At 49.7% G+C, this 25,218-nt stretch overlaps 2 protein-coding genes across 2 annotated transcripts; both read left to right on the top strand.

The window, feature by feature from the left end:
• Nucleotides 1-10,014: 10,014 nt before the first annotated feature.
• On the top strand, nucleotides 10,015-12,496 carry LOC127760339 (peroxidase 24-like). The gene is made up of 2 exons (XM_052284579.1): nucleotides 10,015-10,579; nucleotides 11,392-12,496. The coding sequence occupies exons 1-2, from the start codon at nucleotides 10,352-10,354 to the stop codon at nucleotides 12,136-12,138; spliced, it is 975 nt and encodes a 324-aa protein (XP_052140539.1). The 5' UTR covers nucleotides 10,015-10,351; the 3' UTR covers nucleotides 12,139-12,496.
• A 6,340-nt stretch (nucleotides 12,497-18,836) lies between these two features.
• Nucleotides 18,837-21,550, top strand: LOC127771378 (phosphatidylinositol 4-kinase gamma 1-like). The gene is made up of 2 exons (XM_052297282.1): nucleotides 18,837-19,337; nucleotides 19,437-21,550. The coding sequence occupies exon 2, from the start codon at nucleotides 19,513-19,515 to the stop codon at nucleotides 20,992-20,994; it is 1,482 nt and encodes a 493-aa protein (XP_052153242.1). The 5' UTR covers nucleotides 18,837-19,337; nucleotides 19,437-19,512; the 3' UTR covers nucleotides 20,995-21,550.
• Nucleotides 21,551-25,218: the final 3,668 nt, after the last annotated feature.

Below are 25,218 nucleotides of genomic sequence, written 5' to 3' on the forward strand. Positions count from 1 at the left end.
CTTTCGAGTGAGATATAGCAAAATCGCTTTTAAATAAGTAGATTCGCGGGTCGACGTACTATGTGCGGCCGATAAATGTTGGGCTGGAATGGAAATGAGGCCTACATGTGAACGAGAAATGTTGGGCCGTAACGGTATAGCGTCCAACGTGCGGCCCATATTGTTGGCACGGGACAGGATCGCCGCCTACCTCTGGGCCATTAGTATTGGGCCGAAACAAGATCGTGCACTAACATAAGGCCTATAAGCATTGGGGTTGCAATGGGCTCGGGATGAACGGCCCAGATTTGCTTGTTTTGTTTTTTTTTAATTTTGACACATTTTAGCTGGTTTTGGTTGCTAGTAAGTCGACAATTAGCGGGACGAGCTTGTGAGTTGTGCCTACTCAAATCAACCGCTGATCGCAAAGATACATTAACTATAGTATTAACTATGTGTATGCACATTCTTTCTCAAAAAAATGAAGATCAAACATGTGTGGGTTCTCCTCAAAAGGAAGAAGAGGACAAAAACAACAGGAGCCATGGCTAAATGATTGAGTCACCGTCGTCATCAACCATCGATCTCCCTCCAAAAGTTCACGTGGCGCCGATCAGTTATTCGATAATCATGCATCCCCGACAAGCACTGACAGTGCATCTGGGCTCATCCAACTATTCAACTCCAGATCTCTGCGCCTTAATCAACCAATGATGTGTTAGCTTAGCTGCATTGCAGAGCCGCAGGGGCATAAAGCACCGGGCTGCAAGCAGCCTCGTGCTAATTCCAAGATGTTTAGGTTCGATCCATCATCTACCTTGATCTCCATGTCGTCGCCAAGACAGCACGACGTACTGTGTAGTACATACACCTCGATCGATCTCTGATTAATCTGGATCGCCTCCTGCCTAATATAATCCGATATTCCTAAATGCATGATGATGCATCATTAGCTTTACGTCGACCCAATCAGAGGACAATCCATGTATATATGCTCTGTCAACCATAAGTACTACCTACCTTCGCCCTACTAAACACCACCAAGCAACGTCATGCCCCACACCTGAATCATCTCATCTCTGTAGAACATTAATTCATCTCTGTTTAGTTAGCTTGTCCTCGATCGAAACAGGGGGGCAAAATCCGTATTACGAATGTTAACAGAGCTTAGCCAGAATGGAAATGCCAACCCGATGTACTCTTTTCAGAAGCCCCTTGCACGTCTAAACAATCAGTGTCATTAATACTTAACCTTATCGCCGATTTCCCGGCCATGTTCACCTTGTTCTCTCCCTTGTTTTACTCACTAATCCTACGTGCCGCTAATGACTATAATTAACCTGTCGTCTCCATCGGATTCCTTCCTTGCTCCACGTAGGACGACGGGCACCTGTCACGCAAACTGCAAAGCTAGCTTGGCAGGCAGCGTGCAGAGATCCATGGAGCACAACCATATTCTGCTCCCTAATCTCTCACTCTCACACTGTCACACACAGACACACAGTCTCGCTCACTACATGGCTACAGGCCGTATAGTACCACGTACTACTACTGCACATGTGTTCTCCTCGTCTCATGTCATGTGCCGCATGATCCTTCTTCTGGCTCTCTGCAATGGCCTCCAATCAAGAAACAGTTCAGTCACGTACTAATCCCTTAGTCCCAAAATACGATCGTCTTTACTCCTTCCATCTAAAAAAATCTAACCTGAAAGAGAATGTGATCCTCTTAGTATAATGAATCAGGACGAATGGTTGTCCTAAGTTGGGTTTTTTTTGGACGGAGTGAGTAGTTCGTAAAAAAACACCATTGATGAGTGTATTGGTAAGGATATTAAAGAAATAAAATTCATCGATTTGTTGACCGGGATAGGTTGAGAAAAGAAAAGTGAATTTATTTGGAACAAATGATATAACCCAAAAATGAATTTGTTTTGAGATGGAGTACTTTCTCCCGTTTCCTAAATATAAGTATCTCTAGAATTTAAGTTTTTACACACATCATAGTTATTTTTAGATAACGATTCAAATGTACAGGAGTCTAAAGCATTTCCAGCCAATCAGATGTTTAAGAGGAGGATTCTAACCAATTTGAAATCTAGCTAAGATGGTTGAATGGAAATTTCCGTTAATCAATCTAGAGATTCTCATAATTAGGAGCAAAGAGGTACACAGTTTAGCACCACTAGTTAATCATGGAGGCGACAGCAAGGCAGCCAGTGCCGGATGCATGGCTCCATGTCCATGAGGGTGTGTAGTTAATTATATTAGTACCTAATCCGGGGTCTAACTAGTCGTCCTAGCTACAATTAGTCCCTGGAATCTTGACCAGTTGTGTGTACCTCTGCTCTGTCCTATGCATTAGCACGACGGGGACACCGTCACCATATGCGTGCTGCAAGCCTGCAGTATACGGTCCAAGTTGTGTTCAAACCAAGCAATCTCTGAACTTTTTCAGGAACAAGCTAGCTACTACTCCTACTAGTTGCTAATGTGTACATGCAGTGTGAGCTAAGATGGATGGATGGATAGATCCAGCTTGGTTAGCTGACTAATTATTAATGGCAACTGCTGTCTGGTGGAGCATGCACTGGATATAATGATATCTATATGATACGTATCACACAATGTAGCTAGGACCAGAGTAATTTAGATAAACTAAAGTGCTTCGGCCATTAGTCCTAGCCGACGAGCTGGATTAGCTAGCTTGACGTGTGCCTTGACCTTTATTTGATTCTCTCGGAGAGGAGTTCCATTCTTGTGTCTTGCCCTCTCTTCCTAGATTCTAAAGACTTGAATAGAGTAGAATGTTGTGTTGATCGTAAGGGTCGGGTTTTGGATGATCACGCCTATATTACTTTGTTGACTTAGCGACGGTCGGTCATGTTTAGCGGCGGTCGGTCTGGTGCTAACTTTCTCCTGGATATGTGTTGACGCTGTCGGTGTGTAGGTAGTGATATATTTTTTCAGTTTTCATGGTTACGGCCTTCCAAGGTTATAACCTTATAGTTTGTAAAAAAAAAAATTGATCCCCTCGTGCTCTAACTTGATCGCGCGGCTACGCGAACTACGTACTGACGTACACATACAGGGTATATCAAGCTAATTACGGGGAGTAGGTGAGACCACCTAGGTAACTTGCATGTATAGCTTAAAAACGAAATGGGCTCTCTGTAAAAAAAAAAAATCAACACCGACTGTAAACCTACTAAATATACATGTGTCCAAGTTTATAACTAGGATTAAACTTTTTATGGAACAGGATGTAATCCCTTGCCATGCCAAATTTATATTCTTACGGTAAAACTTTTCTCATAATCTCCGTCTAAATTCACATCAAGACTATAAGACTAAGTAGCTATATAATCTAGAAAATGAGCTAATAGACTATTTTATATTCTCAACCACTAGATACTTATTAGTTGTTGTCTTAGAATATTGAGCTCCCTTAAACATGATCGCAATAGAAAGTGCGATTGGAAATATTATGGTGTCTTAGGTTTTTTTTACTTCTAGAAAATCAAGAATTTTTGTTTAAATTTCTCCAAAATCTTGTACTAAAATTATACGAACTTGTATATCTCAATTAGTACTTTACTACTAATTTATTTTCCTGAAATCCGAAATCAATAATTAACAAGTTGTACTTAACTGCTTAGACTCTTCTTTTAATTAATCTAACCATTATAACTAAAAAAGCCATATATTTAGCATATGATTAAAATTATAATATTTATAATAGTTTATACAACATAGGGATTGGTGACTAGTACTCCTTCTGAGTCCAACTTTAATTGTCCGTCTTGTTTGATTTTTTTTTATGATTAGCATTTATGTTATTAGATGATAATTGATAAAACATGAATAATATTTTATACATGTCTTATATTTTTCTATTTTTTTTAAAAAAATAAATAATACGGATGATCAAAGATAGGCATAGAAATTTATAACCCCGCTTACAATGGGACAGAGGGAGTAATTAGTTCATGCAATACAGGGATTGATGACTAGTAATAATTTATTATCAACCGCGCCAGAACACATGTGAAATGGCGATTAATTAGTCTAGTAATGTAGTATATATATACTCCCTCCATCCCAAAATAACTTAACCTATAGTGAGATGTGACACATATAAGAACAATAGATCTGGACAACACATCCTAGAACAACGATTGTCCATATTTGTTGTCCTAGGCTAAGTCCTAGGTTGAGTTATTTTGAGACGGAGGGAGTAGACCAATACAAGTGACTAGCTCTCTTTGATGATATATACTTTCTCCATCACATAAAAAATCAACTTAATAGTATTAAGGGCTTGTTCACTTTGCTACCATTTTTAACCTTATCTTTTTTTTGGTTAAGTTAAAAAAAAGGAAAAAGTATGAATTACACCCCCGAACTATCGTGGTCGTCCGAATTACCCCCTAAACCACAAAACCGGACATTCTTCACCCCCAACTATGCAAATCGGACGAATTACCCCCCTTGGTTCAATCCACGGTGGTTTTGGTCTACGTGGTGTACGCGTAGCAGTCCAGTCAGCATTGTATTTATAAAAAAAATGTGGGACCCACGTGTCATACTCTTCCTCCCTCTCTTCTCTCTCTGTATGCCTCACTTTTCCTCTCTCTCTCTCTCTCACGGGTGGGTCGGCGGCGGCGGGCGACCACGGGCGGCGGGCGGGGGCGGAGGCGGCAGCGAGCGGCGGGTGGGCGCAAGGCTGGCGACGGCCGGGGGCGGAGGAGGAGGCGGCGGGCGGTGGTCGAGGAGCCGAGGCCGGCGACGGGCAGTGGCGGAGAAGGCAGCGGGCGGCGGGTGGGCGCGAGGCTGGCGACGGGCGGGGGCAGAGGCGACAGCGGGCGGCGGTCGAGGAGCCGAGGTCGCTCAAGCGCCGGCGGGCGGCGAGGAGCCGAGGCCGGAGGTGGCTGCATGCGGCGGGTGTGGCTCGAGCAACCTCCTTCTTGCCGCCCTCATGCGTGCGCGCGTGCAAGGGGCTTGGAGAGCGCACCGCGAGCCCACCCGTGGCGGCGGAGGAGGAGAGGCGGCGGCGACGCAAGGAGCCGCTGCCCCCGTGCGCCACCGTAGACCCTGCGCTCCGGCGGCCACCGCGCGCCTACGACGAGGAGTAGGAGCCCGCCGCCCACCGCGCGTCCCCACTCGCCCGGTCGGCCTCCGCCTCCGTCGCCGGCCGCCGTCGTCCTCGGGCCCCCTCCGCCACCCGCCATTGGCTCCGTCCCCGCGCGCCGCCGTCCTCACCTCACCGCCGTCACGCTCCTCCGCCGCCTCCGCCTCTGCCTCTGCGCCAAGGTCCACGCCGTCTGCGCCGCCGTCCACGCCATCCTCGTCGACCGCCCGTCCCCGCGCCGTCCTCGCCGACCGCCCGCGCCCACCGCCCGTCCTCGCCGTGCGCGCTGCGCGCCGGCCATCTCCACCCCCGACAGTCGCGGGCCTCGGCTGCTCGACCACCGCCCGCCGCCTCCTCCGCCCCCGCCCGTCGCTAGCCTCGCGCCCACCCGCCGCCCGTCGCCACCTCCGCCCCCGCCCGTCGCCGGCCTCAGCTCCTCGCCCGCCGCCACCGACCCACCCGTGAGAGAGAGAGAGGAAAAGTGAGGCATAGATTGAGAGAGAGAAGAGAGAGAGGAAGAGTATGACATGTGGGTCCCGCAATTTTTTTTATAAATACAATGCTGACTGGACTGCCACGCGTACGCCACGTAGACCAAAACCACCATGGATTGAATAGGGGGTAATTCATCCGGTTTGCATAGTTAGGGGTGAAGAATGTCCGGTTTTGTGGTTCAGGGGGTAGTTCGGACGACCGCGATAGTTCGGGGGTGTAATTCGTACTTTTTCCAAAAAAAAAAGGCTACATTTAGTTTATTGCCAAATTTTAGTAAGCACATATGAAATCTTGCCAAAATTTTTGACAACCTTACCAAAATTTGGTAATGCCAAAACTTAGTAAGGTTGAAAATGGTAGCAAAATGAACAAGCACTAAGATTTGTTAGATCCGATAGTAGATTAATTTTTTTAGGGATGGATGGAGTATACTAGTAGGAGTATTCCTTCTATAAAAAAAACTCAATCTTAGGAAGGGATGTAACCTCTCCTATTACCACGAATCTGAAGAAAGGTTTGTTCAGATTCATGGTACTAAAATGATCCTTATAGGTTGAGGTTTTTTTGAATGAAAGAAGTAATGCCGAAGGTTGAAAGTTTGAACTCCTGCTATTCGAAGTTCACTTTGCAGATTGAGGTGGTGTTTGGATTTAGGGACTAAATTTTAGTACCTATCACATCGAATGTTTGCACATTAATTAGAAGTATTAAACATAGACTAATAATAAAACTAATTGCATAAATGAGAGTTAATTCGCGAGATAAATTTTTTAAGCCTAATTAATCCATACCTAGCATATGTTTACTGTAGCATCACATAGGCTAATCATGGACTAATTAGACTTAATAGATTTGTCTCGCGAATTAGTCCGGGATTATGGAATGGATTTTATCATTAGTTTAGGTTTAATACTTCTAATCTATCTATCTATCTATCTATTATATACTAAAAGTCCATTAAACTTACTACAAACGCTCTCAAGCCGCCACGTGGCGCTCCTACAAATGCTCCTAGGCCGCCATGTGGCACAATATAATCTCACCGTCGATTTTCACTTAAATTGGTGGACCCATTATTTTATACCGTTAGATTAGATCTTTATCTGCCGTTGATTTTCACTTAAATTGGTGGACCCATTATTTTATACCAATGAATTAGATCTACCTTCTCCCGTACGTATGTATGGTTTGCCGGAAGGATTAGTAACTATGGTTATGGTTGTTAGAAGTTGAGATTAATTAGCTGTCATATTGTGTTGCTACTAATCATATCTATATTTATTATATGCACGGCAATATATATATGGAAGCTAGGAGATTAACAAGAAGATTATACATAGCTAATTAAATTAGTTATTATACATGATTTGTGGAAGAAAATTAACGGTAATATAACATATACAGCTAATTAAATCAGTTTATATGGCTTTATCGTGATATTACGTAGCTAATTCGAACCAAGCAATCTCCACTTAAATCGTCCAGCTTAAATCGGTGTATCTAAGATTACCTTTTTAACTCATTATGATGACTTTAAAATTAAAAAAGATTTTCTAAAAAACAAAATACATGATAATTGGTTTTTGACCTAAATGATTTAGAAAAAAATAGAAAAACAAAATCCCCTCCACCTCACCCTCACCATTAGATACGCACAACACTTTGTGCCCCCTCCACTTCTCTCTATAATTTTTAGTAGCTATGATAAAGAGAAACAACCACAGTTATTTTAAGCTACACATATCATATCTAATCTAATGTTGCTCTATACATAATTAAACCAACAATTTAAGATTCAAAATAAATTAAAATCGATAATACATATTAACGTCAGAACAAAATCAATGGTCTTTAAAATATAACTTTTTACCATATAAAAATATATTACTCCACAAATATGTGCAAATATAAACTAGATCTATAATATAAATAAAAAATATCAAATCAATTATTTCTAAATGTTCATCTTTTAAATTATTTTAAATTATATAATCAATTTGTGATCCCGTCGTATTTCTTTAATTAAATAAAATATTTGTGTCTTATAAAATTTATATTGCGGTTCTAGATACATCACCACATCTTGGGAAAAATATATAATAATTAATGTTATGATAATTTTAAATAATTTCATATCATATTTTAGGATGTCAAATATCACTTGATAAATGTACTACGTAATTGCGAAAAAAATAAAACAATTTAGTTGTGTTTTTTCAAGTAGATCTGATTTAATTTTAATTTGTTTGAATTAAGACAAGTGACACTCTAAAATCTATCCATTGATTTTTTTTAAATTGGTGGGTCCAATATTTTTAACTATTAGATCGAATAAAAAAAGTATGTGCTCCCACCTTCTCCACACCCTTTCCTGGTACGGACGTACTCTCCTCATCTCCTCTTTCCTTTCCTACTCTCTTAGGAAAAAAAATCTTCAAATTTTCTAAACTATTAGATTTATCTCAAAATTTACCAATTAAATTTGTAAACAATAAATAAATTGCCCGCGCATCTGCGCGGGCTACCTTCCTAGTTAGTAACTAAACATTCGATGTAATAGGGACTAAAATTTATTCTCTAATCCAAACATGGCCTGAATGTCAGGAAACAGAACACTCCAGCTATTTTTTTACGGTCACAGGACTCAGCAATCAAATGTGCTAATTAATACCCCAAATCAAGAAAGCACCAGGTTACACGCCAAGCAACTCGAAGTGGTGAGCCCCCTCGCAATCGCAGGGACACACACCTCTCCCTCTGTTCTCTCGCTCTCTCCCTGGTGGCGCCACCAATCCTGGCCACCTTTCGCCACCGAACCCGGCCAATCATCGTATGATTGCCGGCCTCCTCCTGTTCCTGCCCCCACACGCCAATCAAAAAGAGCGCAGCACAGGCGCACAGCACGTAGGCGTACCGTATAGTGGCTGCCCCCTTCTCCGTGCTTAAAACCGGGTGCGGTCACCGTGATTTTCACTACACTCGCTCCAAAATATCACTGCCTAGTACATGATCGAACACATCCGTTAAGAATTATTGTATTAGGAAGTGCTAAATCACATATAAAATAGTAACATTTCAAAACAGATGTTCTTTTTTTTAAGTGTAGTATGAACGTATCATTAAGCGAGACAAGCTAGCCCAAAAGCAGCACGACGAGACGAGACGAGACGAAACAAAACGAGACCAGACCAAGACCCGCGCGCGCGCCGCGCCCGGCCACGTCTCCACGGAACTATCCACCCCCCCGCCGGGAAACAAACAAACGCCCCTGCGCGAACACGGGCGCGATACGCTACGGAGAAACCACCTTTTCCGCCCCCCGCGTGCTTGATCCCCCCCGTGATTTCCTGCGGTTTTGCGGCCGCCGCGCCGCGACGCGTCGCGTCGCGAAAGCCGGTGAAAGCAAACGCCGCGAGACAGTGGCACACAGGCGCATCGATTGGGGGGAGAAGGGGTTTAGCACGCGGCGGCCGCGCGAGGGCATGTCGGTCGCGGCGCGAGCGCGGAGCGGAAAACGGTAAAAGAAAACTGCCACTCCACCACGCGCCGTCCACCCGTCGGGTCGGGGAAAAAAGTTTAAAACGCCGAGAAGAAGGCTGTGTCTATAGTTCAACGTAAAGTTTAGATTTTGCTTGAAATTGGAGATGATGTGACTAAAAAGTTATGTGTGTATGACATATTGATGTGATGGAAAAGGATTGAAGTTTACTTCCTCCGTCCTTAAAAAGACAAACTCTAGTTTCCGTGTCCAACGTTTAACCGTCCGTCTTATTTAAAAAAATTATGAAAAAAATTAAAAAGATAAGCCACGCATAAAGTATTAATTATGTTTTATCATCTAACAATAATGAAAATACTAATTATAAAAAAATTCATATAAGACGGACGGTCAAACGTTGGCATGAAAAACCACAGTTTACCTTTTTTTTTTTTAGAACGGAGGGAGTATATCCAAACTTTAAATCTAAATACAGCCAAAGGACGATAGCGTAGGCGGGAGGCAGAGGTCAAACGCACAAACGGCGCCTCGTGGACGGTCGGTCGTCTCGCATGCGGGTCAGGGTCTCGGGGACATGCAATGCAACCGGGAGTTGTGTGCAGGGAACAACACAGTGACCGGGAGCTTAAACAAAAGGGCCACCTAACTCGCCCCCCTTTGGAGCACATGCCCCCCCTGCCCCACATGTATCAATCCATCCATCCATCCATGTGTACTTCCAATCCCAATCCCAACGAGATCAGCACCGTCAGCTACACCGATCGGACGGCCGACACCACTGCGCATGCATGCACAGGCGCGAGCATTCCCAGCGCTGCTCTCCCTGTACCCGATATGGACAAAACGTATGGCGCGTACAGGCGCTCCCCTAGTCCGGCCTACAGCTTCCAACCGAACCCATAAACAAAGCACGCAACTTGGGAGCGAGCGAGGGGCCGCACAGCTAGCCATCGATCGAGTAGCCAGGCCACCACATCGCCGTCCTCGCTAGCTGGCTGTGTCAACTGCAGCGACGACGAAACGAACGATCGATCTCGCCGGCTGGCTGGCTAGCTGCTCCTCCTATAAATCCCCGGCTCCCAGCCGTCCCCCTCCGATACCGTCATCTCACCACACAAACGCAGACACACAAACACAGAGAGCAGCCCAAACCGACCAAAATCACTGCAGAGTTCAGGCACTTCTTCAGATAGTTCTCCCCCTCTGTTTCTTTCTCTCTTTATTTCTTTCTCGAGTTCAGTTTGAGAGATGGATTTGGCGTGGTGGTTCGCGGTGGCCGTGGTGGTGTGCGGCCTTGTGGGGGGCGGCAGCGCCGGGCTGCTGGAGACCAACCCGGGTTTGGCGTACAACTTCTACCAGAAGTCGTGCCCCAACGTGGACTCCATCGTCCGCAGCGTCACCTGGGCGCAGGTCGCCGCCAACCCGGCGCTCCCCGGCCGCCTCCTCCGCCTCCACTTCCATGACTGCTTCGTCCAGGTCAGTGCCAGCAAAAATACTCCCGTTTCTTCGCTGCTTCAGCTCTCTCCAAGCCCCCATTTCGCCGTGTCGGCGCCGTGCCGCGCGCCGGCCTAGCTAGCCAGCCATGGCCGGTTTTCTTTCTCCCTGTCTACATCCTGAGAGGAATTAACTGCGAGAGCCACCATTTCGAGCTACCTAGCTCTAGCTACAGTCTAGAGGCCTTCACTGGTCCTGCATTCTTTGCATGGCGTCGATTGGGGACGAAACGAGGCTCAAGTGAACCGGGGTTTTTACCGCGGTGGTTCGTGGCTTTACTCTGATTTTCACAGTGGCGGGAGGACCAGCCGAGAAGATATTATCTTGCTTTTCGCCTGTGCCTGTACACATATACGTAAGCATTACGGCACCTTTTCCCCGGTTCGCGGCAGCGCGAGGCGAGGGGCGAGGCGGTCGCGACGCGCCAAAGCAACGAGACAAACGGGAAAAATACTGCGTGCCTAGTACAGGGGGGGAGCACGGCGAATCTTGTCGTATTTTTTCCCCCCATTTTTTTTCCCCGTGCGGCCCGTGCGTTGCGTTGCCGTGCAGCTCACATGCGGCGCTGAGCCGATGCATCGCGCGCGACAGCTAAGCTTATCAAAGCTGCCGCGCCCTGTACGGCGCCCATGCATGCCATGCATGGGCCATGGCCACACCACCGGCCTTGGCCCCCTTGCTCCCGCGATTTTTTTTTCAAACCCTGCAAAGCGCAGCTGTTTGTGGCCGCGTGTCAATGGCGCCTGGCTGACCGGTCGGTTTTCTTCTTTTTGTGTGTGTGGTTTTGCGTGCAGGGGTGCGACGCGTCGATCTTGCTGGACAACGCCGGGAGCGAGAAGACGGCGGGGCCGAACCTATCGGTGGGGGGATACGAGGTGATCGACGCCATCAAGACGCAGCTGGAGCAGGCGTGCCCCGGGGTGGTGTCGTGCGCGGACATCGTGGCGCTCGCCGCGCGCGACGCCGTGTCGTACCAGTTCAAGGCGTCGCTGTGGCAGGTGGAGACCGGGAGGCGCGACGGGCCCGTGTCGCTGGCGTCCAACACCGGCGCGCTGCCGTCGCCGTTCGCCGGGTTCAGCACGCTCCTCCAGAGCTTCGCCAACCGCGGGCTCAACCTGACCGACCTCGTCGCGCTCTCCGGCGCGCACACCATCGGCAAGGCCAGCTGCTCCAGCGTCACGCCGCGGCTGTACCAGGGGAACACCACCTCCCTCGACCCGCTGCTCGACTCCGCCTACGCCAAGGCGCTCATGTCGTCGTGCCCCAACCCGTCGCCGTCGTCGTCCACCATCGACCTCGACGTCGCCACGCCGCTCAAGTTCGACAGCGGTTACTACACCAACCTGCAGAAGAAGCAGGGCGCGCTGGCGTCCGACGCCGCGCTCACCCAGAACGCCGCCGCGGCGCAGATGGTGGCAGACCTCACCAACCCGATCAAGTTCTACGCCGCGTTCTCCATGTCCATGAAGAAGATGGGACGCATCGACGTGCTCACCGGCAGCAAAGGGAATATCAGGAAGCAGTGCCGCTCCGCCTCCTGAATCCTGATGATCACCATACAAACATATTTTCTTCTTGGTTTCTTGAATTTTTTTTTCTTCTTCTCCTCTCTCGTTTCATCGGCGCTGATCAAAATATATTGTGCGCCATGATGATTAATTAAGGTCCCAAGATCTGTATTAATTTGTTAAGTGCTCGATTCGATCGTTCAAGGTGTGACATTTTGTTCATCTTGGCCTTCGTCGCGCGATCTAATCGAAGAATGAAAGAATGCAGCTCGTTCTTTCTACTGCTGCTTCAAACAAACATGCAGATACTACGCACGTAGGAGTACAAATCTACTGCTACTCCCACTGTTCTTTGTTTAATCCAGCTAAGATGATGGTGACACGAGCATAACAAGAACATCTTTCTCTGCGATCCAGGATTAGTTTATCTGATTCTCTGCGCCCACTAGTGATCTTGAAGATGTGTGCGTTGGTGCACCACTAGCCCCAGCGCTAATCCCATCGCTAATTGTTGTCCTGCTCTGATCCCACCACGTTCTGCCTCTGAAAATCTGAACACCATTGGCACGATCAGCAAGGTGCTCCGTTCTCTGTCCCGTCACTCCCGCCATGCGTTTGCATATTTTGAATCATTTGAATGACACTTGATTAGGGCAGGCAACCAAAGAACGTCTGATTTGACGACACTCAACGTGCTATCTTGCGCTATGCAGAAATGGGACAACAGAGAGGCTTTGAAGCTGCATCGTTCTTGACTTCTTGTGCTCATGATGAACAGTGAAAGACACAGCTTTTCTGACTGGTCTGATGAGCACTCATTGACAGTTTTTTCTGTATGTGGGCGTCTGTTTCAAAAGTACTAGAGAGATTCTTTCTCTGCCAAACGCCGTGTTTAGGCCGAGTTTATTTCTAAACTTTTTCTTTAAACTTTTAACTTTTTCGTCACATTAAAACTTTCCTACACATATAAACTTTTAATTTTTCTGTCACATCATTTCAATCTTAGCCAAACTTCTAATTTTAGCGTAAACTAAACACACCCTTAGTTCCAAAATAATTCTTCAAACTTCCAACTTTTTTATCACATCAAAACTTTTCTACACACATAAACTTTTAATTTTTTCGTTACATCGTTCTAATTTGAACCAAACTTCTAATTTTGGTGTGAACTAAACACAGCTAAAAAAATAACACTGAGAACCGTTTCTCGCAAAATCTTTCTGTAAATAAACTCATGTAAAATTTGAACGAGCTCAGATCTCGAGGAACGCTGAATTGCTGAAACAAAAAAAAAGGGAAAGAAAACAAAAAAGGGCAAGTGAGAGAAAAGATAAAGGGCGCCGTTGGCGGCGGGTATGCAGCAGGTCCACGACGACGGAGTGAGTGAAGAACTACTGAAAGCAACAGTAGCCGCCTACGATTATTCTCCTACCCCGTCTCGAAACAAAACAAAAGAGAAAAAAGGGCTCGTCAGCTTCAGCTTTCCTGCCTGTCTCCTGGCAAGCTCAGGACACAGATTCCTCCCGTGTTTCTGCTCTCTCGGCCTACGAGCAATTGGTCGACAGCTCCAGATGATCATTTTGCTAGCTAGAGATGATCATTTTGCTACGAGTTCTTCCTCCTTTTAATTTCTTTTTCCATTTGATATTTTCCCTGTACGCCATGGGTGACGGGTGGGGCCCGTTCTCCGCGTTCATGCATGTTGCTTGATGCCGTCGTGCACAGCCACAGCAGCCCGTGACTCGAGAACATGGACGAAAACCTGGTGAGGACGTGAGGTTCGTGTACGTGGTGGAGATTAGGTTATGGCAAGTGAGGCCAGTGTGCACACCCCATGTTCTCTTGTTGGATTTCCTGCTTATATCACTACACGTGAGATGATAAGGCAAATGGTTGCGCTTGTGCTGTTGTGCACTGTGTCTGTGTCCATCCTTTTCGATCGATCTCTTCTTCTTTTTTGGACATATATATTTCCTGTCCATCCTTGATCAGCTAGGTAGCTAAGAATTTTAAGTTTTTTTTTCTTTTTGTTATGTAGTACGTCCACATCACGCGTAACAGACTCGATCGTGTCCGTGATAGCGTGGCAGGGAGTTACGAGATTAATTAGGGCCCATGATAGCCTAAGCTGCAGCTGCCGCAACCCACAAGCCTTTGCTGTTAAGAGATTGATGACCAATCGAGGCCGTCGCTCTCGACAGGTTGGATGCCATCGATCGTTTCGCCAGTTCGATCGTGGCCGCCCCGCGCGCGAGCGAGCCGTGCGTGCGTGCATATGCGTGGACAGTGCGCGCGACCGTGACCTGCCGCGCTCGCGTCCGCGCCGCGCGCACACGTCGCTCTCGGCGGAAACAGAGAGAGAGCGCGGGGCACATGGCCTCGCTCGCGTCGTTGCCGAGCAAGCCATGCATGAGCACGGGCGGGTCGCTGTTAGCGGATGCGCGTCGAACGAGTCGCGGATTTGCCAGTTGCCATGCACCAACCAACCCTGCTGCCTGTTGGCTCGTCGTCGATCGCTACGGCTGATACATACGAGATGAACATGCAGGTGGGGTACAGGGTACAGGCCACTATAGGGACGGGTGATTTTTTTTTTTTTTGGTTTCGTTTCATTCTGGTGATTTTCGAGTCGGTTGGGCCACCCCGATCGAGTTGCATAGGACGGGAATAAGTGGGCCAAGTGTAGTTTAGCCTAAAATAAAAGGAAAAAGTACACCCAAGGTCCCTCAACTTATAATCGAGATACAAAATCATCCTAAAACCAGATATCCCGCGTCCTTTAACTAATTAAAACCGGTCACAAAAGATCCCTCTTGATTCTGGTTTTGTCCTACATGGCTACTGAGTCAGCGTGGGACCCACGTGAGCCCCACATGTCAAGGTAATCCACGTCAGCCGCCTCTCTTTTTCACCTGTTCTCTCCCGTCGTCATCTCTCTCACTCTTCTCTTCTCAGGCAAGCCGGGCGGCGCTGCTGGGGACGAGGCCGCCGGGGCGAGGCGGGAGAGGAGGCGGCGGCGGCAGCTTCGACGCGGGAGAAGGCGAGGGCGCACGTCTGCTCCGATGGCGGCGAGTGTCGTGCGTGTCCGACAAGTCCGGCGGCGGCGGAGAGAGCTTGCTCCAAGCGTCGCGGGTCTTCTTCCTCGCCATGCTCTCGCCGGTGAGGCACTCATACCGCCGCATCCGCGTGTGGTAGATCAGCGCCAGCATGTACTGGTCGGTGTCGTACACGTCCCGCTCCGGCAGAGCGCCGCCGCTGGGGAGCGCCGGGCCAAACCCGTCGTTCACGACGAGCTTGCACACGTCCATCGACCTCGAGTACAGCCGGTACCCGGCAGTCGCGGACGAGCTCGGCGTTGAACCGCGGAGAGAGCTCGAACTTGTACACTCGCCGGCCGGTGCACCGCCGGTCTGTTGACACTGTAATTTGGCCAGTTGGGTTATTTGGTTTGCCAAATTACTGACTGGTTAGTGATTTGCTTAATTAATTGCTTTATTGGGAATTTGTGTGCTGAGTTAACGGATGCTACACGTGGGCTTTGCATGCATGGCGGTGTGTCGTTGCCTCGTTGGGCAGCGAAGGCATTGCTTTGCTTCATAGATGGCACAGCCTGTTGTCACGAAGAACCAAATCAATGTGGTGCTACTGGTTTGCGAAGAGACGATGGAGATGGAGGCCCATGCACGGCGCGGCGCAGTGGTTGGATGGGTTTTGCGTGAAGGCATACGTGCGTGTTTTTGGTAGAGCTAGAGATAAACTTTTGTTTGACGCCGACGTGCTCCGGTGGCAGGACCGCACATGCGGCGGCGCGACCGCCGGTGGCTCTGGGCGTTCGCCGGCGCGCCGCGCACCGGGAGCACCAAGACCGTGCGCGCCCAGATCATCGAGCAGTGCACCGCGTCGCCGTCCTGCACCCTTCAGAAGCTCGCCCGCGGGGCACTACAACTCGCCGAGGCGGATCATGGAGCTCCTCGAGTCCGCGTGTTCTGCATCCAGCCACGCGGCGAGCGACTCCTACACCCGCAAGTCGACGTTCGACTCCATGCTCGCCGGCTGTATCTCGGTGTTCCTCCACCCAGCGTCGGCGTGGCAGCGCCTTGCCCCGGCGGCCTCCTCCCCAGCAGCGCTGGCAGCGCTGCTTGCCTGAGAAGAGAAGGGAAGGGTGAGAGAGAGATGAGGAAGGGAGAGAATAGGGGAAAGAGAGAGGAGGCTGACGTGGGCCAAGCTGACATATGGGACCCACGTGGGTCCCACGCTGACTCAGCAGCCACGTAGAATAAAACCGGGGTCAAAACCATCGAGGGATCTTTTGTGACTAGTTTTGATTAGTTAAGGGATGTGGGATATCTGGTTTTGTGGTCTGAGAATGATTTTGTATCTCGATGACAAGTTGAGAGAATTTGGGTGTACTTTTTCCAAAATAAAACAATGGCCGCGGTCCTACGAATCTTGGATTTGCTTTGCATCAAACGAGTTCCTTTTTCCAAGCATCTTGAATGCGATTAGGTGCCGACACGCTGCGGTTCTAGGGCTCATGTCATGTCAGGGAGTTAAGGTGCAGATCGACCGGGAATTAATCCGCTTTTTATGCATCCGCGTCTCCGGCCCGGGGCCTGCTGTAATGTGTGCGCCATCGTGTGCTTGGGCCGGGCTAGGTCATCCGCGTTAGGAATAAGTTCACCGGCCGTGTCTCAACTTTACGTCGAGTCTATTTGAAGTCCCCTAACCGCAATACCAGATAAGTGTACGGTGTACCCCTAAACTATGTAAAACCGTCCAAAAAAGGTCCCGAGTCAATATAGAGGCCTGGTTTCACTGACGTGGCTTCTTAGTCAGCAAAAATAATTAAGATTAATATATGGGGCCCACATGTAAGTGAGAGAAAATGGTGTGGGCCCCACATTTCTCCTTTCTTTTCTTTTCCTCCTCTTCTCTCCTAATTCTCTCGAGTGGGCGCGGCGGTAGAGGGGGAGAGAGGCGACCAGTGGCGGAGCGGGGACGGTGGTGATAGGAGAGGGAGAGAGGTGGCCGGCGGCGGAGCAAGGGTGGCGGGAAAGGGGAAGAGAGGTCGGCGCAACGGCGAGCTCGGCCAGCTCGCGGCTGCGGCGGGAGAGGAGACAGTTGGTGCGACGTTGAGCTCGGCGCGGTGCGGTGACGAGGGAGAGGAGAGGAGAGGAGAGGCGCATGGCACGGCGCGGTGGCGTGGGAGAGGAGCGGCGTGGCGCCCACCTCTTCCCTCTCCGAGCGCTCGTCGACCTCCTTGCCGCCTCCCTCTCCGAGCGCTCACCAACCTCCTCGCCAGCATCCCCGCCCTGCTCGCCGTCCTCCCCATCTCCTTCCCCTCCGCTCCTCACGCCTCTTCCTCTAAACGGCGGTCGTCGACGTTGGAGCCCCCTCTTTGCCGGTCACCGGTAGCAGCCACTGCTGACCACAACGACTGCCTTGCGTGGACAAGAAAGAGGGAGGTGACATACACCACCGGCCGCATCTAGCGCTCATATGAGCCCGCTGCCGCCCCCATCGACGCGCTGCGCTCCACTCCTCTCCCTCGCCGGTGCGCCGTGCGCTGCTTCTCTCCTCGTCTCCCTCGCGCGCAGGTTGGACGAGCTTGAACGGGCTTGCCGGCCGCCTCCCCCTCCCCTTCCAAATCGCTCTGCCCCGCCACCCGCCAACCGTTGCCGCGCTCGCTTGCCGCCCACCGTCTGCATCCGCGCATCGCCACTCCGCCCGCCGCTGGCCTCTCTCACTGAAGAAGAGAAGAGAGAAGAGAGAAAAGAGAAGAGAAGGAGAAGAAAAGGGAAGAAAAAAGATGTGCAGCTGACATGTGGCCCCCCGCATACTTTTTTAAATATTTTGCTGACTAGGATGCCACATCAGTGAAACCACCCATACTACCATAGGATCTTGAGTGCACGTTTTGAGTGAGTTTAGGGGTACACATTTCTGATTTTGTGGTTAAGGGTTAAGGGACGTTAAAAAATCTCGCTGTTAAGTTGAGGGACCTTGTTATCACCTTGTTAGGCATAACATAATCTTACTAGGAAAAAGTCCATATTGAGTTGTAAAAAAAAAAAGTCCATATTGCATCTCTCAACACTACACTATAATTCGCATCTCTTAACCGAAGAATAGATATGGAGGCTCACTCAATCACAACCCACTCGTTATTTAATTGCAATTATTAATTTTAGAAAACTAAAACGTCTTTGTCTATCTACGATGGCATGTTTTATTGGACATAAATTCGTACTCCCTCCCTCAAAAGCGTTTAAGCATACATTCAATCTCATTATTCATCACTTTATCTACTCTCAGTCTGCCAATACAATTATTCTCAACTTCCACGAACCCCAATACAATAGCTACACTAAAATGAGTTTATTTTGGGACAAATGAAATAAGTTGAAAATGAACTTAATATGATACGGAAGAAGTAATTTATAACCGTGACCAGCTGGCATATGCTAACCGTTTACTAGCTCCTTGAGGCCATTTCTCCCACATTCCAGTCCAGGTTCCTTCCTACATGCATGCATGCATGCGATACTGTCTTATCATGGACCGCTCCACCCCTCTGAATCTCCGATACGCGAAGGCGTTATGTCAACCATGCATGGACTGGCTGGAGAGCTAGGAATGCGTACACACGCGCCAAGCCAAGCCCAAAATTAGGGCGACGAACGGGACAGCCAAGATCTATATATGCCTCAATGCCGTCGTCCCCACTGGGCGGGTGCAAAAAAATAGGCAGCCGTAGCGATCGACCTTCTCCGACGAGTTCTCTCTTTCTTCTCCTTCCCCCGGCAACGAGCCTGACGCCGCTCGCGCCCGCGGAGGGGAGGGGAGGGGAAGATCTAGAACCGCGGGGAAGACGACGGCTGATGGCTAGCTATAGCTGATTGATTTAGCGGCTCAACATATATACCAAGGCGGCGCGGCCGGCCGGCACGCCGGCAGGGTGGTCGCCGGCGAACCTCGCGTAGAGCTCACCCTCCCCTCCTCCGGTGGTCTGCCTCCCCCTGCATTGGCGGATCGAGGACGCACGCACGCACGCACGTACGACTCGTTCGTTCGTTCACTGCCATGCCGGCCCGTGCCCTCGCCGTCGAATCGTCGTCGTCGTCGTCGTCCCTGCGCGTCTGTGACGTCTGCTGCTGACTCGTGGATGTAGCTTGATTTCTCGCCGTACGTCGTCGACATGTTGCTGTAACGAGCCGAAAACACCAGCGAAGGTATGGATGTGTTGCATGTGCGAGTCGATCATCGCCATTGGTGTGTTGCAGTTTGCACAGTATGATTTGAGTAATTTTGGTTGCATGCATGCATGGCAGTCCGTTGCGTAGCCGGCCGGCCTCACCTCCGGTCGCCGACGCCGGAGGTAGCGTGAATTCGTTTTCATCGGTCAGGATGGCAATCGCGGTCGGCCATTGCCGCGAGCTGAGTCCCCCCGGCGGCGGCGTCCGCGGCCGGCACTGCCGCCTCCGCTCCGTCACCCAGCTAGACTGCCCGGTGTTCGACGACCATGACCTGGACCAGCTGGACCGCCGAGAGCGCAACGGGCACGCCGGCCTGTCGCCGCGGCGGAGCCTCTCCTCGCCGTGCTTCTCCACCGTCGTCCCTCCCGCCGCCGACCGCGCCGAGCCCACGCGCGACGACGGCGAGAAGATGATGCCGCGCGTGGAGATCGTCGCGGGCGGCCACGCCCGCGGGGTGCACGAGCTCATCGCGGAGGCCGCGGGCGCCATCGCGACGGGGACGCGCCTCGTGCCGACGCAGGGCGGGATCGGCGGCGCGCTGCTGCTCGAGGACGGCCGCTCCGGCGAGCACGTGGCGGTGATCAAGCCGCTCCTCGACGACGCGTCCTCGCCGTCCCACGGCGGTGGAGGAGGCTACGCGAGCAAGGCCGTGCTGCGGGAGGTGGCCGCGTTCCTCCTCGACCAAGACGGCTTCGCCCGCGTCGAGCCGACCGCGCTGATCAAGATATCGCGACCCGCCATGCCGACGACCACGGCCTCGATCCAGCGCTTCGCGGCGCACGAGTGCGACGCCGGCGAGCTCGGCCCGTCGCGGTTCTCCGTGGCGTCCGTGCACCGCATCGGCATCCTCGACGTCCGCCTCCTCAACATCGACCGCCACGCCGGCAACATCCTCGTCAAGAAGTCGGCGGAGAGCGAGTGCGCCAGCGGCGGCAGCACGTTGACGCCGCTGGACCTCGTGCCGATCGACCACGGGCTCTGCCTCCCGGAGCAGCTCGACGACCCCTACTTCGAGTGGCTGCACTGGCCGCAGTCGTCGCTGCCATTCTCCGGCGCCGAGCTGGAGTACGTCGCGTCGCTCGATCCGTTCCGGGACGCCGCGATGCTCCGCGCCGAGCTGCCGTCGCTGACGGAGGCGGCCATCCGGATTCTCACCCTCTGCACCATCTTCCTGCAGCGCGCGGCCGCCGCGGGGCTCTGCCTCGCCGACATCGGCGACATGATGACCCGCGAGTTCTCGGCGATGGAGGAGGGGCTCAGCGCGCTCGAGTCCCTCTGCAAGAACGCCTACGACTCCTCCACCAACACCGCCGGCTCATCCCCTCGGAAGCACCACCACTCCGACGACTCCGACGACGAGAGCACCCAGTTCGGCATGGACGACGTGCCCGCCGGGCTCCCTCCTCACCTCTTCCTCCTCGGCGGCGGCGGCATCGCCAAGAGCGTGAGCTTCTCCGCGGCGGAGCAGGGCGCCGCCGGGAGCGGCGCCGCGCGGAAGCGCATGTCGTTCAAGGCGCTGAGCGGCGACGAGTGGGCGGCGTTCCTTGACCGGTTCGAGCAGCTGCTGCCGGCGGCGCTCGACGCCAAGAAGCGCGCCGGCCTGAAGCTCACCAGGCTGGGCACCTCCTTCTGAATTCTAATCGCCGCCGCCGCCGCACGACGTCGCCGGAGCTAGAGAAGAAGAAGATCGAGGTCGAGAGCTTGTGTACACATATAATGCGTGTGAATTCCGAGAGCCCTTGTTGTATTTGTACGTGACGTGTGCCAGCGTAGGTGTGTGAGACGATCGATCGATCGAGAGGCCATCGCGATCCCGCCATTGTTGCTTGCGCGAGAGGTTGAAGTTGAACCCTAACATTTGATGCTATAGGGGAGCCAGGGAGCAGCTCTGGAATGGTAACAAATGTTCCAACGAAGCTGACTAGCAGTGCCAACGATCCAATGCATCGAGCAAACACAAACATTTGCTCATTGTTGTGTTGTGATATTGACATGTGTTTGTCTATCTGTCTCGGACTCTCGGCTGCAGTTTCCATGGATGGATACATCTTTGCATACACGAATTCAGGGGGTGCTTCTACGCTTCACTCATTCAGAGTTCACTTTGCAGATTTTTTTTTGGTGGTTTTGTTTACACTCATTCTAAATGAGTAAGCAGAGATCCTGTCAAGTTTTTCAATAGGGAATTGCTAAAAAACTGTCCTAGGTTTTTTTTTGGTTAAAAAACTATTAAATATAACTTATAGTATTATTATCTATCTACCCTATGATTCACCAACTCCATCTACTCATTTATCATTCATCATTGGACAAAATCTAACGGATCATATTATCTGCACCAGATCGAACGAATGAGATTGCTTCCACATCCCTTGCCCACACCCACGCGTTTCTCTGCCTCAGATCGCTCCCCACCCCCACGGCCCCACACGCCACCACGCACCTCTTTCCCCCGTAACTCCCGTCTCCAATCTCGCGCTTGGTTGCCAATCTCCCGAAAAAAAAAAAAAAAACCCTCGCAAGATCGCCGCCCGCGCCGATCTACTCCACGGCGTTCTCTCCCACCCCGCCACCGATCCGCGCACTAACCGCGTCCTTCTCTCTCTCGCCCTCAATCTCGCGAAAAAAGCTCGGCGTCGAGGACCTGTCCGCTCTCGAGGAGAAGACAGTTAAGATTGGCTACCAAGAGGTGAAGTGGAGGAGCAGGAGGTGCCTTCATCGCCCGTCGCCGCCCACGATCTCGCGCGGCGTGTCCAAAGGCTGGATCGCGTTCGCCGTCGTCGGCGCGGTGGGCTCCTTCGCGAGGCTCTGCTCCATCGTGTACTGCCTCCTCTTCGGCTTCTGCAGCTACAAGAAGTGCCCAACTCCGTCCAGCCCAACATCGCCAGCAACAATGGCGGCGGTGGCGTCTCTACATGAACTTTCTTTTGCATGACGTCTGAAGGTGAACACTCCAATGACCAATCACATGAAGTCTGATGAACTAAATTAAAATTACGACGTATACATTTCATTTACAGTCTGTAACAGATTCCCAGGCGCACTGATCTATGAACAAATTTACATTTTCAGTTTCAGGTGAAGCACAAAGAAAGCTGTTCTTCATTTGGTTTAAAGCTATACATTTCCCTGGTTGTGATCCAGCACTAATTCAGCAGTTCCCTACCCTTGGCTAACCAGAATGCTTCACTATTCAGCGATGTATATGTTGCTACAGTATGCGCTGATTATAAATAAGTCAATAAACCTACCCCCCATTTATTTATTTTTCTTCCCTGACATCTTACGTTGGCTGACCAATTGAAGTTCAATGCATCAGATATCTTTCTCCGAAAATTTATTTGGGATTTTTTTACATTAAAAACTAGAAGAATCTCTACCTTATAGCCATTTTGCTAATTGTTATTTCACTTTTCTTTGAGTTGAGATATTGTCCATAGGGATTAGGTCATCTGTGTGGCGTTGATGGTATATTTTGATTGAAATTTATAACAGGTTATATACTGAACACACCATAAAGCTACTGTACACCTTTAACCCTTAATATTGTTTGCATCTGCTAGCCTAGCTTAGTGGAAATATATTTCTTATTTGCCAAGCATAATTTCTAGGAGCAATATTTTGAAACCATGATTTAAGCTCCTCAAACTGTCATAGTATAAAAACACTGATCAGAAAACTGTAGAAATATAAACTCAGTTGAGGTGTTGTGAGTTGTCAACGACTCAGGTGACTTCACAATATCTGGCTATTTATGTTTCTAACATGATTTATGTTGCTTGAGGTGTCAGAGTCCTAATGTTTTTAGTTTACAAACTTTTTTCTTTTCATCCTGCAGGCTACTTGACCATGATTTGGGCTCACAACGATGGAGCTTCTTGACTATGATTTGGGCGCGACGAATTAACGCTAGGCAAGATTTAGGTGGAGGGCAATTCGGCGGTGCACAGAACGCACTGTGCGGGCCGTAGCGTGAGTTCACGGATGCATTGCAAGACACGTAGAGAAACTTCCTTACTAAATCGTTGAATGGAACAATCTTTCTAAATCGTTGAATGGAACAATCCTATGACTTGTTTCATGTGCACTTCTTTTGGGTGGACTTGGCAAAGAATACAACTCCTTTTTATATTAGTGTTGATGTGAGCAATTTAAGAGATTACTAAGACTATATAAACAGAAAAATCCCTGATTAAAATGAATCTTGTTGTCATCATATCTTTTCATATATAGATTTAGTATTAGTACTTTTTATCATTTGTGGTCATTCGATAAAATAGCTTTAGATATTGGCAAACCTTTCGCACCAATCTACCAAAATGTGACTATCATACACATACATTTGTCATCTCATGTACATACCATCATTACTAAATATCACCGTAGCGTTAGCACGGGCACATTACCAGTAGTTGTAGTTTAAAAAACTTAAATCAACGGGGGATTGAGACAACGTTGATCTTCCATGGTTCCAGTGTTCTCAAGATTTCTGCAGCTATATTGAAGGGGTGAACCTTAGGAGGACCTATCATACACAATTGCTGTATGTAGAGTGTCCGCCGACTAAAGTTGAATTTGGAAAAAATTCGTGCGCCTCCACCCTGTTCATTTTGTCTTTGCCAAGGCTTGTGCGCTTCAACTTGATTTTGCAAAAAGTATTGTTCGGTAGCACCATAGAAAAATAAAGAAAACTTTGAGTCACAAGGAAGGGAGAGCATAAACTAATTTTCCTCCAAAGCTTATATGAAACAAACTATTCCATAGGATTTTTTAAAAGTATTTTGGTAGAAGCCATTCCTTTGTTCCAAAAGATAAAATCTTCCAACAGATTTCAATCCTCTAAACAAAATCCACCATATATCCTTTGTTCTAAAGGAGGCCTAAACTTTGAGAGATCATTCACATATATTCACATATATATATACTGGAAACAAGAAAATTGACGACCCAATGATGTCAAATAAAAAGGGTTGTGATGACTTCAATATCACTAGGCTAGCACCCATGGGAACCGGTTCCTCTGACGTAGAGGATTTTACGTCATTGTTCCTTCTCTGAGGAGTAAAAACAGCGTTGCACGGATCGGAGGCCAAAGGAAGCTGTCGCTCATCGGCCATGGCTGTCGGCCGCTCGTCGCCTCTCCCCACGTAGCCGCGGGTGGATCAGGTCTATGAGGAAACCCTCTCCGCCACCACCCTCTTCCCCATCCCTCACCCCCGCATCCTCCGTTCTCCCCTCGAGGATCTCTGCTGCCCCTTGGAATGGACTCATGGAGGTCGGCTTTTTTGCGTCGACGATGTGGTCTGATTTTCTGCTCGCTGTTGGCATGTCAACGATCTCGTCACTGCCGTCATCGTCCTCTTAGCGCGTCGCCGTCTCGACACATGACGTCTGTCGTGCCGTCTGTTCGCGTGAGCGCCGCTGGGGGACTGCCACCATGACCATGCTGCTAAACGATGATGTGCTGCCCTAGAAAGATGCTAAATGGTACCAAGACAAAGGAGGACACGACGGCGAGACCTGCTCCACCTGCGCCAACGCGGCGACAAGCGGACGGCGTGCGGCCGGCAGCCATGGCCGATGCATTTTTCTCCTTCATACTTGGTCTTCAGCTGGGCCGAACCTTGCACTTGTGGGCTGATCAACGAAGAATGGAGGCTGGAATGGATATTACCGTCGGATGCACAAGGAATGGTGATCTGGCATCAATGTCCCTCTAACGTTCAGAGGATCCCGTTCCGCACCCATGCCCATGGGATGGGTCATGGCTACATTGGCAAGGGGAGGGAGTACGTGGTGATGGCAAGAGCCAATGGTGGAGCTGAAGATGAAAGAAAAGACAAAAGAAATGTAGTGG

This window comes from Oryza glaberrima, chromosome 1 (genome assembly GCF_000147395.1).
Source record: "Oryza glaberrima chromosome 1, OglaRS2, whole genome shotgun sequence".
Taxonomy (NCBI): domain Eukaryota; kingdom Viridiplantae; phylum Streptophyta; class Magnoliopsida; order Poales; family Poaceae; genus Oryza; species Oryza glaberrima.

Excerpts from the sequence above, each read along its gene's own strand:
- LOC127771378 (XM_052297282.1), top strand. The coding sequence starts at position 19,513 with ATGGCAATCGCGGTCGGCCATTGCCGCGAGCTGAGTCCCCCCGGCGGC.
- LOC127760339 (XM_052284579.1), top strand. The coding sequence starts at position 10,352 with ATGGATTTGGCGTGGTGGTTCGCGGTGGCCGTGGTGGTGTGCGGCCTT. Across the intron at positions 10,580-11,391 it reads TCCATGACTGCTTCGTCCAG|GGGTGCGACGCGTCGATCTT; the intron begins GTCAGTGCCAGC and ends TTTTGCGTGCAG.